Source organism: Hevea brasiliensis, unplaced genomic scaffold (genome assembly GCF_030052815.1).
Source record: "Hevea brasiliensis isolate MT/VB/25A 57/8 unplaced genomic scaffold, ASM3005281v1 Scaf245, whole genome shotgun sequence".
NCBI classification, from domain to species: domain Eukaryota; kingdom Viridiplantae; phylum Streptophyta; class Magnoliopsida; order Malpighiales; family Euphorbiaceae; genus Hevea; species Hevea brasiliensis.
In genome coordinates, this window is record NW_026614746.1 from 104,605 (window position 1) to 119,159 (window position 14,555).

Consider the following 14,555-nt stretch of genomic DNA (forward strand, 5'->3'; position numbering starts at 1 on the left):
TGTTGAATGGATCAAGCTCATACATTCCAAAGAACTTGCCTTTTTTGAGTAGGAGTTGACCCTCTTGGACTACTCCATAGATGACTATTCTTTGCTATTTTCTCTAACAACTCATAAGCTTCATCTTCATGCTTAATGATGAATTCCCCTCCAGTTTGAGCATCAATGATTCCTCTGATAGCAGGAGTGACATTTGTGTAAAAATTCTGGTTTATCATCCATTTAGGAATGGTATGATGTGGACATTGTCTCTCCAATTCCTTCCATCTCATCCATGACTCATAAAGAGTCTCATCTTCTCTTGGTCTAAAAGCAATCATTTGATTCCTCAACTCTTGAGTTTTTCCAGGTGGAAAGTATTGGGCAAGAAATGCATCAGTGAGCTGCTCCCAATTTGTAATTGAGTTGTGAGGTAAAGAATCAAGCCAATCCAATGCTCTATCTTTCAAAGAGAATGGAAATAATTTTAGCCTTGCTGCATCATCAGACACTCCTGGTTGCTTTTGCATGTCACAGATCATAACAAACTTCTTAAGATGAGTATGAGGATTTTCTGAAGGATGACCTCCAAATTGAGAATTATGAATCATTTGTTGTACTCCAAAATCCATCTTATAACTATTTGCATCAATTCTTGGTCTTGCTATACTCTCTCTCAAGTCATCAAAAATGAGGAAATGCGTGATCCATCATACTTCCCTTAGGCACATTAGCATTTACAACTTCTTCACCATGAGCTGCATTTTCATTGTTTCGATCATTTTCAGCATTATCACCACCGATTCCAACTCTTTCTTCAGCCATTTCTTGTTCAATTTCAGCTGCTCTCAATGCTTCTTTTCTTCTTCTGGTTTCTTTCTTGTTGGCTCTACAAAACTTCTCAATTTCAGGATTAAATAATAAGGATGTGTCACTTGTGCTTTTAGCTCTTCTCATAAAAGATTAAGAGTACCTAAAAAAGAACAAACAAACACAAAATGAAAAGATAACAAAGATAAAACTATAAACACTAAAATAATCAAGAATTCAATCTTAAACAAACAACTCCCAGGCAACGACGCCAAAAACTTGATGTGTCCCAACCGCAAGTGCACGGGTCATCCAAGTAGTATAAAAAAAAATATCGTTCCCACGAGGAGTTGTGTTAATGATTGAATTTTTGATGTAAAATAAAATATGTTAAAATTGTATTTTAATCAGATTAATAAAAGAAATTTGGGAATTTGAAGCTTAAGGTATGAAAATGCAAAACTAAATTCAAACAATGACTAATTTAATAATTCGCAAAATAAAGAAATTGATAATATTAATAATGAAAATTAATAAAATGAGATTAAACTAAACACTCAAAAGTAAAATTCCAAGCAATAATTGATAAAAGACGATTCTGGAGTTAAGGGTTCATATTTAAGTCATTTTGGGATTTTCCCTAGCTAGCCCAATCCATGAAATTTATGGGTTTAAAGGAGATTAATTCTAAAATCCTTTGAAAACTCTTTCGAGTGAGACAAAGAGTGCCTTAATTAACTTAATCCTACTTTCGTGGAGTTAAAATTAACTAAGACCCATTAAGTTCTTTAATCAATCTATTAAAACCCTCTTAACCCTTAGTCTATTTCTAGATCTAATTTAATTAAGTCCAATTTCTTGATTAACTATCACTTGGTTTTCTCCTTTCGGTGCTTCAACCAAGGATTAAGAACATAACTTAATGGGGCCCTTCATTAAGCATGTGAATAAGCACACAAGAAATGGATTAAACCTTATAAATTCATTAAATTGGGACTAACCTAGTTCAAATCCACAAAAATAACTGAAATATTACATCCCTTACTCCAGAATCAAAGAAAACTACTCACAATCCATGTTTAACACAAGAAATTCTAAGTAAAAGAGGAAATAAATCATGAAAATAAACTAAAACTAAAGAAACCCGATACAAGAAGGGTAGGAAATGTGCAATAAAGGAAAAAAAACTCCAAATCTGTTTTGAAATGGTGGGAGTGACGTTTTTTACTCTTCAACTGCTGCCCCTCTTTCCCTTTTCTTCCTTTTTTTCTTCATCCCCTTCTAAAATGGGAAATGGGGCTATTTATAGCATTTTCTGACATGGAGCCCTAAAATGGTGTGTTTTATGAGGAATTTTCTGAGGGAATCTTCTGCCAGCTCATTAATGAAACCTTTGTGGGATCAGCATAAGTGGATCGCATAAGTTATGCGTCCCTTATGCGATTTTAAGCTGGTTCACTTATGCGAAACTGCATGACTTGGCACATAGGTTATGCACAATTCTGTGAGATTGCATAAGGGAAGCGTGAATCTGCATAAGCTATGCACTCTCCTTATGCACAATTCGGCAGGTGTTGGAACAGTGTTTCTTCTCCTTATGCAGATCTGCATAGCTTATGCAGCAAGTTATGCGCAATTTGGTCAATGCATATTTCAACTTGAAAACTTGTTTTTGACATCTTTGACTGTAGAAGTCACTCCTCAATGGCAAAATTTCTTTTTAGTCCTTCAAAAACACCATTTTTCCTACAAAACAAAGTAAAAATTACAAATTAATCCAAAATTGACAATTATGAAAAACTAACTAAATAACTAACAAAATTAGCTAAAAGTGACTAATAATCAAATAAAATGGCTATGAAATTAAACCTAAATGATTATGCAAAATGTATGCATCAATGCCCTGTGCTTTTTGTCCATTCTGATAGCCCCAAATAAATGTGTTTTGAATGAAAGACTATTTAATTAATTAAGATTTAATTAAGAAAATCAACATGAATGCTAAATGTTATCATCGCAGAACACTAAACAGGTATACAAACATATTCCAATTGAACTAAAATCTCATATTCAATAAAGTGATATACTCAATTTTAAAAAGAAAACAAAATCATAACACACAGAACTTAGATAATAGGAATTAATATGACTCATTTCACATCTGGAGAAGATTGTTCACAGTAATAGTGATAAAATTTGTTCGTTGCAAGTCCTGCAAAGTTTAATGCATTGGATTCTTAATTCACAAACTAGTGGACTCTAGTCACTAAAAGGAAAAGAGCAAGTTCCTAGATCATCACCCTTTTAAGATAAAAAAGTTGGTCCGAGAATAATAAATTTCAGAACAGTAACCATTGTTCTAATCTCTAAATGAAAATTGCTGATTTTATTAAATTCAGATTGTGCTTTGGACACACAATTCCAATACCTAGCGCTAAGACCAAAATGGGTAGAAACTATGATAATAATGGTTAGGAACCAAATAGGCCTTCTGCCTCCACACCATCAGATTATAAAGAAAGACACAGTATTGTAATTTTTTGCAGTACTACTCAGCAAGTCAGCAACCAGTCACACAAAAGCAAAACCTAAATCTCAAAAAAAAAAAGCACAAAAACACAAACATGTCTAACATGTCAAATTAGTAAGGCTATCAAATTGGGTACCAAAAAAATAAGTTAGATGTTTCAACTCACTATAATTCTTAAATAAATAGTTTTCCTGTTAATCCAAAATAAAAATTTTAACTTAGACACATATTGAAAATACTGTAAAATATTAAAAATATAGTGAAACGCATAACTTGTCTAGAATTTTTATCTGAATATGGTTCAGCCTGAAAGAAGGAAGGCCTCTAACATGCAATTTTCCTCATAAAAGTGAATTCTACAACATCACAAAAACCATAGAGAGCATCAGTAGCTACAACACCATGTGACTGTTAATCAGTTTTTTGCTACATTTGCTGCGTTTAGCCATGGCTGCCATCTCATTTTGTAGCATAAAAACAGAGAATAGAAAATAGAGCAAGTCATTATTTCATTATAGTTCACTATCCCATTTTCCGAATTAAAGGTTTGAGATAGGACATGAATGATGTCAAAATTTACATAATCAAAATGGCAACGACAATTAGCTTTTCATCAAACACATGCCATGCGTACAACTGAAGTCATCAATCAAACATGTTCTGTGCATGGAATTGCAGCAAACGTAAGCAATATCAAAGCCACACATATAATGGAATCAGTAATTTTCTACAGATCAAATTCTTGTAATTTTCTTGTCACTCCAAGACAAAATTCTTAGCTCACACAAACTAAAAATACAATGAAAATTCTTAATTCATTTTGCAGGTCCATTAGCAAAATTACTTTTAAGTAACTCATTCTGAAAAAGAGAAATAATTCTCCAGATAAATGTAAAGATGAACAAGATCAACCAACTAAGTCTCTTAGTGCAGTATTTACAGGATTTTAATTTAAAAAAAAAGCACAAAAACACAAACATAACTCTCACTTGACACCTATACACATGCATATATATTTATAGAAGACGAGATATACTAATCAAAGATGGCCAATTTAAGCAACATTTAGGAACCTATATGTTATAAGAACTGAGCAAAGACTATGAAACAAGATACCTAAAATTGAATACCAGACTTGAATTTTCGATACAAAGTAAATTAAGAAAAGAAAGAGAACGCAGGTAAATTGAAACCAAATTACTTACCTATTGAGCGCTTAAACCAGAAGCAGGAGATTGAGAACAACAGTTGGCTTTGTGCACAATCAACAATGGTGACCTGCGATGGCAATGAAGGTGGTGGATTGTCACAAACGGAAAGAGGGAGCAACTCCTCACTGTCGAGAAAGAGAGAGGAAGAGTCATTTTGAAAGAAAGAGGATAAAATATGGCTGTCAACATTAGGGATTTAGGTCTTAAAATCCAAACTTTCTGACGGAACTATTGTCCGTTGCAAATTTCGTTAATAACCCGTCGCTAATTAGTTTAATATCCGTCACTATTCCCTTAAATTGATACCCGTCGTAATCCATTGAAAGTCTGTCGCTAAAAGAAATTTTTTCTGATGGATTTAGTTCCATCGCAAATTCCGTCTCTGAAACAACTACTTTTTGTGGTGCCAGTACCTCCTTGAAATATCATCTTGTTTTATAGTTTTTTTTTTTTTCAGTGAAAAATATGCCAAAATTTTCTTTTTAAAAGATAATGAAGAATTGTGTAAACTTTATATGGTTGGTTCAAATATATTCTACGATAACTTACTAATCTTAATTTTTACAGGTCACAAATTTTGGAATTATCATGTTTTTCCCACCTGAGAGGACTGATGTGTTAGATTTTTTGCTTCTTTAATTTCTTTCTTTTTTTTTTTTTTTCCTTTACTTAAGTGATCAAGTATTTACACTCCAATTGTGTTTTAGAGTAGCTAAAATAAAATAAAATAAAATAAAATAAAAATACAATTAAAAACTTAGTGATATTACAGTTGATTCTAGAACTATTATTAATCATGAATATAAATTTTAATTGAAATTAATAAATAAAAGAAATAAAATAAAAATAGTGAAAGAACTCGTTTATGATTTTTTATTCTTTTAATCTTTTCTCTTTTCATTGCAGTTATGTGAATTCAAAAAATAATAAAAAAAGCTTAAAAAAATAAGTTATTTATGCCTTTGTTGTTGTGTTTTTTAAGCTGATTACTAGCAAAAAAAAATTAATGAGAGAGGCAGTAATATTATTAATTAAGTACATCATTAGTTTATAATGTTATCTTCTTGTTTGTTTTATTTTCCTAGTATCAATTCCTTTTAGTCTGGTGTGCAGCTTCTTTGTAGGCTGAGTTTTTATTCCTGGGCCTTCTTTTGTTTCAGTTAGGTGTCTTGGCCCTCTCTGGTTGTTTTGATGCTTTTGTGGCTGTATTTTTCTTCTGTTTTCCTCTGCCATCTCTCTCTAGCTTTTAATATACTTTTACTTTAAAGAAAAAAAAATTAACTATATATTTTATATTTTAAATTCATGATAAATCAGATTAAAATAAAATTTTTCTTAATTTATAATTCTCAATAAATAAATATATAAATATATAATGAAGATAAATAAACAAATAAAGTGGAGGATTTATTGATACAAATTGAAGATAAAAAGGACATAAATATAATGAAATAATATCCCTTAAATTGAGGGACTGCGGATGAAATTAACAACCCTCTTCTATTGTGGTTTAGCACAACACTTAAGCATGCTGCTTCTAGCAAATCCTCATTCTTTTAGTGCCACTCTGCTTCCTGTCTCTTTTTGCAATTCTCTTCTCCTCTCCGCAGCAGTTTACAGTAATTGAATTAATTTGTAATTCACGAGGAAAGGTTAGAGAATCGAAATGATTCGTGGCATCATTTTGCCCCGTATTTGGTAATTTTTATAACTCCTTTTTTGAATTTTATTTTGCATTTTATTTTTATTCTTTAATTTTTATTTTTATTTTTTATAATTAAATAAAATTTTTGCTCGCAAAATTATCTTATTTAAATTTAATTGATAATTTAAATATTTTATCCATAGATAATATTTTATAGTCACCTAAATTGACCAGAGAAACTCCATTGATGGGGGGAGAAATCAGGCGCAAATGCCGGAACGCAGAGAAAGAGAAAAAAAAATTTTTTTTTTTTGGTTCTATATGGGCTCAAGAAAATGTAGGAAATGTCGCCAGTCCGCTCCACATTAGTATACTAGAATCCATTGCCAATTTGTCATCATGATCATGTGGCCATGTCTGTTTCCATTTTTAATTTTTAAACAGCAACTTGCATTACAAGACACAAGTAACAGTATGTCTGTGGACGAAAAAAGAATTCTGGACAGCCCCATTCTGCAACTTCATTAGCCTCCAACTGTACATAAAATTAACCGTGATATATATTCAGATTTAATCATAAAAATTAATTAAAAAATTAATAACTTTTGACGGTGAAATTCTATTTCAATAGCCTGTAAATTAATTAAAAGGCTAATATTTGCCTCTAATTAGAGCCAAAATGATCAAGTGAAAAATGGTAAAGAAAATGGTTAAACAATATGTGAAACCTACGTATAACTAAGTATTAGGGTGTGCGGTTTTGATCCTAATTCCATTCTTTATAAAAATGAAACCAGAATTAATAATTATGTTGGAATAGACATCGATAATTTAAAATGATTTTTAATTTAATTTGAGACAAATTCGAATGAGATAATTTTTACAAGTACTCGTTACTATCCTTAATCTCAATCATTTATCATTGAATAATTCATCATGATTTTATAAATTAAATTTGCAATGCATACTTTCGTTTTAAATATATTATTTATATTATTGTTGAAGACGACAATGACTTGGTTAATTATTGAAGGTCTCGATCTAAATAGGACCTCAGGCTTCTCAACATATATTATTATATTTCATTGATATGCAATGAATGTTTATTTAGATTATCTCCACCGCCCACCCCCTCCTCTCCGTCTCCTCCTTACTACTTGCAAAAAACCTCTCTAATGAGATACAGTAATTGGCTTTTGTTGTAGAAATCTGCAAGTGTGCAACTTTTAACGGCCTTTTCGCTTGGGAACTACCAGTACTATGGCAACTCTCCAATCATCGGGTACGTTTGGGCCGAGGCGATATACTTTTGAAGAGTTAGCAGAGGCAGCTCATAATTTCTCCAACAGGTATCTCCTTGGCGAGGGTGGCTTTGGTCAAGTTTATCAGGGATTCCTAGATGGTCAAACCTTTGCTATTAAGAAACTTAGTTATCTTCCGGATCAACAGAAGAAAAAAAAATTGGAGCACGAGATCAGCGTCATTAGCAGTATCAGTCACCGAAATCTTGTCAAGCTGGTTGGTTACTGCTTTGAAGAACAGAATGCATTGCTTGTTTTAGAGTATTTTCCCAATAAGTCCTTGAAAGTTAGTTTACATGGTGAGTCCTTTTTCATTCCCTGAGATACTTATTATGCACAAGTAAGAAATATTTTATTAAGATCTTACAAATAAGAAATCACATACTAGAAAAGAAGATCTTGGATTGGCCAAAAAGAATGAAAATCGCCATGGGCTCTGCAAAAGGATTGGAATATCTACATGAAAACTGTGAGTAATTGATCCTGACAAAGTTTTTAGCTATTGAGGCTTGAGATATATATATATTCGTTTTTAATTATTATACTTATATCTACATCTTTTAGGTAAGCCGAGAATCATACATCAAGATATTAAATCAGATAATATTCTTCTGGATGAAAACTTTGAACCAAAGGTAAGGTAGTTCAAAAATATATAAAAGTTCCATTTATATGATTAAATTCACCATAGTGAAAAGTTAAATGCCATAATTTTCCTTTTTGTGCACTCAATAATTTTCATAGTCGGATGTAATTCACAAGTCAACTCTATCATGTTTAGTTGCCGGCATAGTGAATCTACCAATGTGCTTGGATTATTTTATTCAGGTTGCAGATTTTGGACTTGCCGAGTTCTTTCCGGATGCCGTTTCTCACGTCTCCACATCGATCAAGGGAACTAAAGAGTAAGATACAATTTTTTTCCCCCCTATTGCTTATGGTCTATTTTATAGGCACCTTTATGGTACCCTTAGCCGCGGGCTGTTATTTTTTTATTAATCTTTTTGAATTTTTTTATTATGGTACTTTGATCTAATTTGATTCATAAAACAGTTAATAATTTTTAGTTTTTTTTTTCTTTTTTAAAAAAAAATAATGATTTGTATTAGATCGATTCAATTTTAATACGACTTCAATCTAATTTACTAGAGAGAACAGTTCGAATTGAGTTAACCCCATAAATTTTTAATTTCAAGTTTAAATCAGCTGCAATTAGGTATGGATTATAATCTATATTTAGAATTGTAAAAATTAAAATAAAATACAATGAAAATAGGGAAAAATTCAATTTTTGGACTTCTCTAATAATGATTTTCTTTTTTATAAAAAAAAAAAAAATCTTTTAACTTAAATTTTTTATGTGTTTTTTCAATTGCAGTTATATAGATCCACAGTATTCAGGAGAGTTATCTGATAAATCAGATGTTTATTCCTTTGGTGTGGTGCTTTTAGAGCTAATCACAGGAAGAAAATCTACATATGAAGACGTTCACATCGTTGGTTGGGTATGTCACTAATCTATAATAATAAATAAAACATATATGATTTATTAGTGGTATTCCAATATTTTGTTTAGCTAATCAACATGTCTAGAAGTGCAACAGATCTAATTAGTGCTATTCCAATATTTTTGGATTAAATATGAAAATTATATTAAAATAAAATATAGACTTTTTTAATAAGAAAAATTTGCAAAAAAATATGGTGAGCAGGAAAAAAAAAGAACTTTCTAATCACTAAAAGAAAGAAAAACAGCAAATTCACTATTAAAGTAAAAAATTTACATAAAAATTAAATTTACTAATTAATATTAATATGAATCATATTTTCTAAATTTTTGTTTAATATAGAAAATATACAAAGTGCCCCCTCCCCCTCCTTTAAGAAAAATGTCTACAGACTCACTCCCCTTTTTGCTGAAATATTTAATTAATAAATGAGAGTAACTAAAATTTAAACTCTAAACTTTTTAGTCTAAAAAACTCTAATATCATGTTAAGAAATAATCTAATCTATAAATTTAAACTTATAGTTGAGAGCTCTAAGAATAATCTTATATCTCTAATATGAGTTTTCCTGTTGTTATATAAATACAGTTTAAAAGTGATTTAGGGTGGAGGATCATGCATGGAAAAAAAAAATTGCTTTTGTGTGAATCAATTATTTTGATTTACTTCACAAAGAAATTTTGTTTCTAACAGTATCATAATGGTTTTAAAACCTTTTATCATTGAATATATCTTATATGAAATGAATTGTGAATTGTTGGATTTCATTTACATATTGAGATTTGAGAGAAGTGGTGATATCGAATCAAACTAAAATAATTGATTGAATTTAGTTTTTGTCAATATTGTTTTTTGTTTAATTTTCCTTTTTTAAATTTAATTTGAAATCAAATCGACTGTTTTGAAAACCCTAACAGTGACATTTTGCAATTTATGTTTATCTTAAATTTTCTAACAAATGTTCTCGGAGTAAAAAAAAAAAAAAAAATTGTTTGAGGTTTAATTTATATTTACTTTAACTTTTTATTTTTAGACTTTTGTTTGCATTAAAACACCATATAAAGCAAAAACCAAGAACAACAATGAATTTAAAGATGACGAAAATTTGAAAAAAAAAAATCAAATTGAAAGCAGAGAATAATAATAATAATAAAATCTTGCATTTGGATGAAGAATTTAAAATTTGAGACTCAAATTAATAAAACTATAGGTTTTTTCAATATTTATTGGAGTTACAAATTTATTTTAACATCATAAATGTGGATAATATTTTATTTAAGTATGAAATACTTTATAAAATGATTTTATTTTAATTTCACTCCAATAAAATTCTGAAGTAAAGAATAAATCAACTTTGATTCAATAATTTATACTAAAATCAAATCCAAATCCATTATTATTTTAAATTTTAACATCTAAACATATAGAGTAGGTGTAGTTCCAAATTGCCAACAAAATTCTACATGCTAGATTATTGATCAGTTAGTTATTCTAGTAATTAGTTCTTAAGATTAGTATACATTTATAAATATGGTAGATAATTAAAGTTTAATTTTGATATAAAAATTAACTTTCTCCTTCTTTTATCAATATTCAGGCAAAGCCTCGAATTATACAAGCTTTGAAGGGAGAATATATGAATTTTATAGATTCTAATTTGCAAAAGTATGATAGAAGAGAAATGCGACGAATGATCTTTTGTGCCGCATCTTGTGTATATAAACCTTTATATTGTCGACCAGCAATAAAAAAGGTAAGAGTTAATCATATATTATTTTTTCTAATTGGCTCATCCCAGTGGTTCAAAAAAAAGGGCATATCATAGACTTTATTACTTATAATTTGTTTGTCACATAATTTAAAATTGGGATATTACACATAGATGACCAGTAACGTTTTTAGTATTGCTATTACATGCAGATAGTTCGAGCTCTTGAAGAAGATAAATGGGACATTCTTCTTAAAGATATATGGAATGACAATGACTACAACTTCCTCAGTATTACTATAATTTACCGCATTGTCACATTAATTTCAGTTTTGATTTTTATTTTGGTCTTTTTCGGTTTTATTTCTATTTTAATCAAATTTAATAGTTAATTTTTAAAAAAAATTATTTAAAAAAAAAATTCGGGTTTTGACGTGAAATTGGACCAAACCAAACCTATAGATTCTAGTTTGGTTCATTGCCCATTTTGGTCCATACTCTTTGGTGATGATTTTCCTGTAACATTGCCCTATCTTATAACAATGCTCTAATATACCATTCTCTTCCTTGATCTAGATAACCCTAACGTCGAACTTCCCCAGACTACGGTGCCGAAGCTTCCTAACAATGTCGTTGAACCCAGGAGAAAACCAACCATGGAAACTAGCACCACTGAAGAAACTTCATCTAGTGGAAGTGTTAAAGTTTATAAGCCAAGGAGTTTTACTTATAGAGAACTAGCAAAGGCAACTGCAGGTTTCTCCCCGACCAATATACTCGGCCAGGGTGTTTTTGGTGTAGTTTATAAGGGACTCCTACCTAGAGAAGTCATTGTTGCCATTAAAAAACTTAAAGACCTTCCGAATAAACAGCCGAAAGAAGAATTTGAGAAGAAGATTAAGGATATTAGCAGTGTGAATCACTCAAATATTGTTAACCCGATGGGGTACTGCATTGACAAAAATCTCAATAGATTGCTTGTTTTAGAGTATGTTCCCAGCAGTAACTCCTTGAAATATCATTTGCATAGTGAGTCCTTTTCGTGCTTCCTCGTATATATTCACACAAAAGTATTTGGGCATAGCTATAAATATTATTTTAATATCTTACAAATTGATGAGATTGTAGGTACAAGGACACTGGACTGGCCCAAAAGAATGAAAATCGCCATTGGTTCTGCAAAAGGATTGAAATATCTACATGAAGGTTAGTATCAAAATTAAATTAATATATATATTCACTTCTAATTTCTAATTTCTAGGTTATAGCTTTTTTTTTTCTGTGTTGGTGTAGATAAGAATTTTTCATTAATATATTTCTTATTAAAGTTCTTTACACTTTATATGTACAGGTAAAATCATACATGGAGATATGAAGACAAATAATATTATACTTGATAACAATTTTGACCCGAAGGTAGAGTGAGTCGGATAAAAAAAAACCTTTCATATATATATATATATAGTGAAAAGATGCCAAAATTTCTTTTTAAAAGATAATGAAAAATTGTGAAAACTTTTATATGATTGATTCTAATATATTCTACATTAATTTACTAACCTTAATTTTTATTCAGGTTACAAATTTTGGACTTATCATGTTTTTCCAGCCTGAGAGAACTGATGTGTAAGATTTTTTTTTTTTTTTTAACGTCTGCAATTATGTTTTAGAGTAGTTAAAATAAAATAAAAATGCAATCAAAAGCTTTAATAGAACTGCTAAGTCTTGGATATAAATTTTAATTGAAATTAACAAATAAAAGAAATAAAAATAGAGAAAGAACTCATTTATGGGTTTTTAGTCTCTTTTAACCTTTTCTTTTTTGTTTATATTATAACCTTTTCTTTTTTGTTTATATTGCAGTTATGCAGACATACAGAATAATAAGAAAGCTTCTGAAAAATCAGATGTCTATGCCTTTGGTGTGGTACTTTTAGAGCTGATTACTGGTAGAAGTATTAATGAGAAAGGCGGTAATATTATTAATTGGGTACGTCATTAGTCTATAATATAAAGTATATCTTTTGATAATTAGGTGCTTGTTTGGTATATTGTGGGTTTTATTTGTTCTGTTTTCTAAAAACTTTTTTTTCTTTTGATTTGTGGATATTTTTTGCCTAGGCTGTTATTTATTATAAAATTTAAAATATAAACATATGAGATCTATGTTAAATCCTAGTATACATTTTATGTCTTAAATTTATGATAAATCGGGTACAAATAAGATTTTCTCTTAATTTATAATTTTCAATAAATAATTTTTTTACAAGTCATCATCTTTTCATCTTTCCATCTTTCCTTTTCTCATCACTTCCAAAACTTTATGAACCATGGGAACCAAATTTTCCCACAGAAGCCCATCTCTAAATCTCCACAATTCCGTGAAGAGAAATCTCAAAACTCAAAATTAGTTTCAATCTTTTTACCAAGCCTCAATTTCACAGATTTAGAGAATAACAGAAACCCACATTAGAAAGCACAATTCTAGGGAATAAAATCTTCAAAAATCAAGGCTCTGCAATCTTATTATTACCAAGCCTATCTGTAGATTTAGCAAAGAAAGATGAAATAGAAGAACACTTTATTCTTATCTCCCATTGACAATGAGAGAGAGAGAAAGAGGGAAGGACCATTAAGTTTAAGTTTTATTTAAAAAAGATAAGGTATTAGAAATAATAAAAATAAATTTTAATCTTATTAGTTAGGATTGATTATATAGATGCTTTTTGGTTATTTAGCTCTGTTTGAAATCCACTCTATATAAATTTAGCATAGATTTGCAAATATAATTGAAAAAAAGCTTAATTTTGATAGAGATAAATAACAAATATTTTCTTTGATGAATATTCAGGCAAGGACTCGAATTCAACCAGCTATGAATGGGCAACGCACAGATCTTTTTGATTTAAAATTGCAAACTTATGATGAATCACAAATGAAGCAAATGATTTATTGTGCTGCTGCTTGTGTGTATAAACCTTTAAACCTTCGCCCACAAATGAAGAAGGTAAAAATTTAGTCGTATATCATGTTATCAATGGGCATATTCATTCCAGACTCTTTTTGTTATTAATTATCTGTTAAAGAATTCAAAAAGTGGGAGATTATATATATGATAAACATATAACCTTTTTAACTTTGCTATGTCTTGCAGATAGTTGAAGCTCTTGAAGCTCTTGAAGGACATATTCCTCCAAAGAATATATGGGATGAGAATGACAACAAATTCCTACACAGTTAGGGTTGAATTTCAATTTTTCAAAGTACTTGTTTCCCAAACGAACCTTTTTATTGGACATTTGAATGTAAAAATGAATTTTTATAGTTGTTTTTAAGATATTAGAAGAAATTATTTATGTGATATGTCACAATGAATAATGTTATTAGATTATATTTAATTTGTATTGTTGCAATTTTTTATCGGTCTATATTACTTTTTTTTTTATCAGAAAGTATGATTTATTCATTGTGAATCGTATTATTTACATGATTTATAATTAAAATATTTATTTGTAATTTGTGATATTTTTTAATTTAATAGGAAAGAATTTTATAGTTATATATTTTATTTATTAATTTATTGTTAACCATATCATTTACACGGTTAGTTAGGATTTTAAAATTATTAATTTATTATGTTTAATTTATTTTATTTCAATATCATTTAGTCTGTCACAAAAGCTGATGAGCGATAAATTCATCCCTAATCAATATTATGACGATGATTTTATGAACGTCGCTCAAATTCTTTTTTATTTTTTGTCAATTTACTTAATAGTTTAAAAATTAAAACAAATTGAATCAAATAAATTATTTATTAAAATTAATTATTTTTAATTTATTTGGCTTCAATTTAATTTGTC

General features: G+C 29.4%; 1 protein-coding gene and 1 non-coding gene across 3 annotated transcripts; both read left to right on the plus strand.

The window, feature by feature from the left end:
* The first annotated feature begins 228 nt into the window (after positions 1–228).
* LOC131176800 (small nucleolar RNA R71) lies at positions 229–336 on the plus strand. The gene has a single exon (XR_009146689.1). It is a non-coding gene; the product is annotated as a small nucleolar RNA R71 (small nucleolar RNA).
* A 6,936-nt stretch (positions 337–7,272) lies between these two features.
* On the plus strand, positions 7,273–14,111 carry LOC131176798 (proline-rich receptor-like protein kinase PERK3). 2 transcript variants are annotated; one of them, XM_058141830.1, is made up of 14 exons: positions 7,273–7,775; positions 7,865–7,945; positions 8,041–8,111; positions 8,305–8,381; positions 8,855–8,981; positions 10,582–10,737; positions 10,905–10,983; positions 11,269–11,721; positions 11,821–11,898; positions 12,044–12,108; positions 12,269–12,318; positions 12,556–12,682; positions 13,544–13,699; positions 13,847–14,111. In XM_058141830.1, the coding sequence occupies exons 1-14, from the start codon at positions 7,436–7,438 to the stop codon at positions 13,931–13,933; spliced, it is 1,947 nt and encodes a 648-aa protein (XP_057997813.1). In that variant the 5' UTR covers positions 7,273–7,435; the 3' UTR covers positions 13,934–14,111. The 2 variants fall into 2 exon arrangements, with proteins under 2 accessions (XP_057997813.1, XP_057997814.1); XM_058141831.1 differs by having other exon boundaries at positions 7,660–7,775; positions 7,870–7,945.
* The last annotated feature ends 444 nt before the right edge of the window (positions 14,112–14,555 follow it).

Coding starts and splice junctions, on each gene's coding strand:
- LOC131176798 (XM_058141830.1), top strand. CDS start 7,436: ATGGCAACTCTCCAATCATCGGGTACGTTTGGGCCGAGGCGATATACT. Junction 10,984..11,268: donor CAATGACTACAACTTCCTCA/GTATTACTATAA, acceptor TCCTTGATCTAG/ATAACCCTAACGTCGAACTT. Junction 11,722..11,820: donor CTTGAAATATCATTTGCATA/GTGAGTCCTTTT, acceptor ATGAGATTGTAG/GTACAAGGACACTGGACTGG.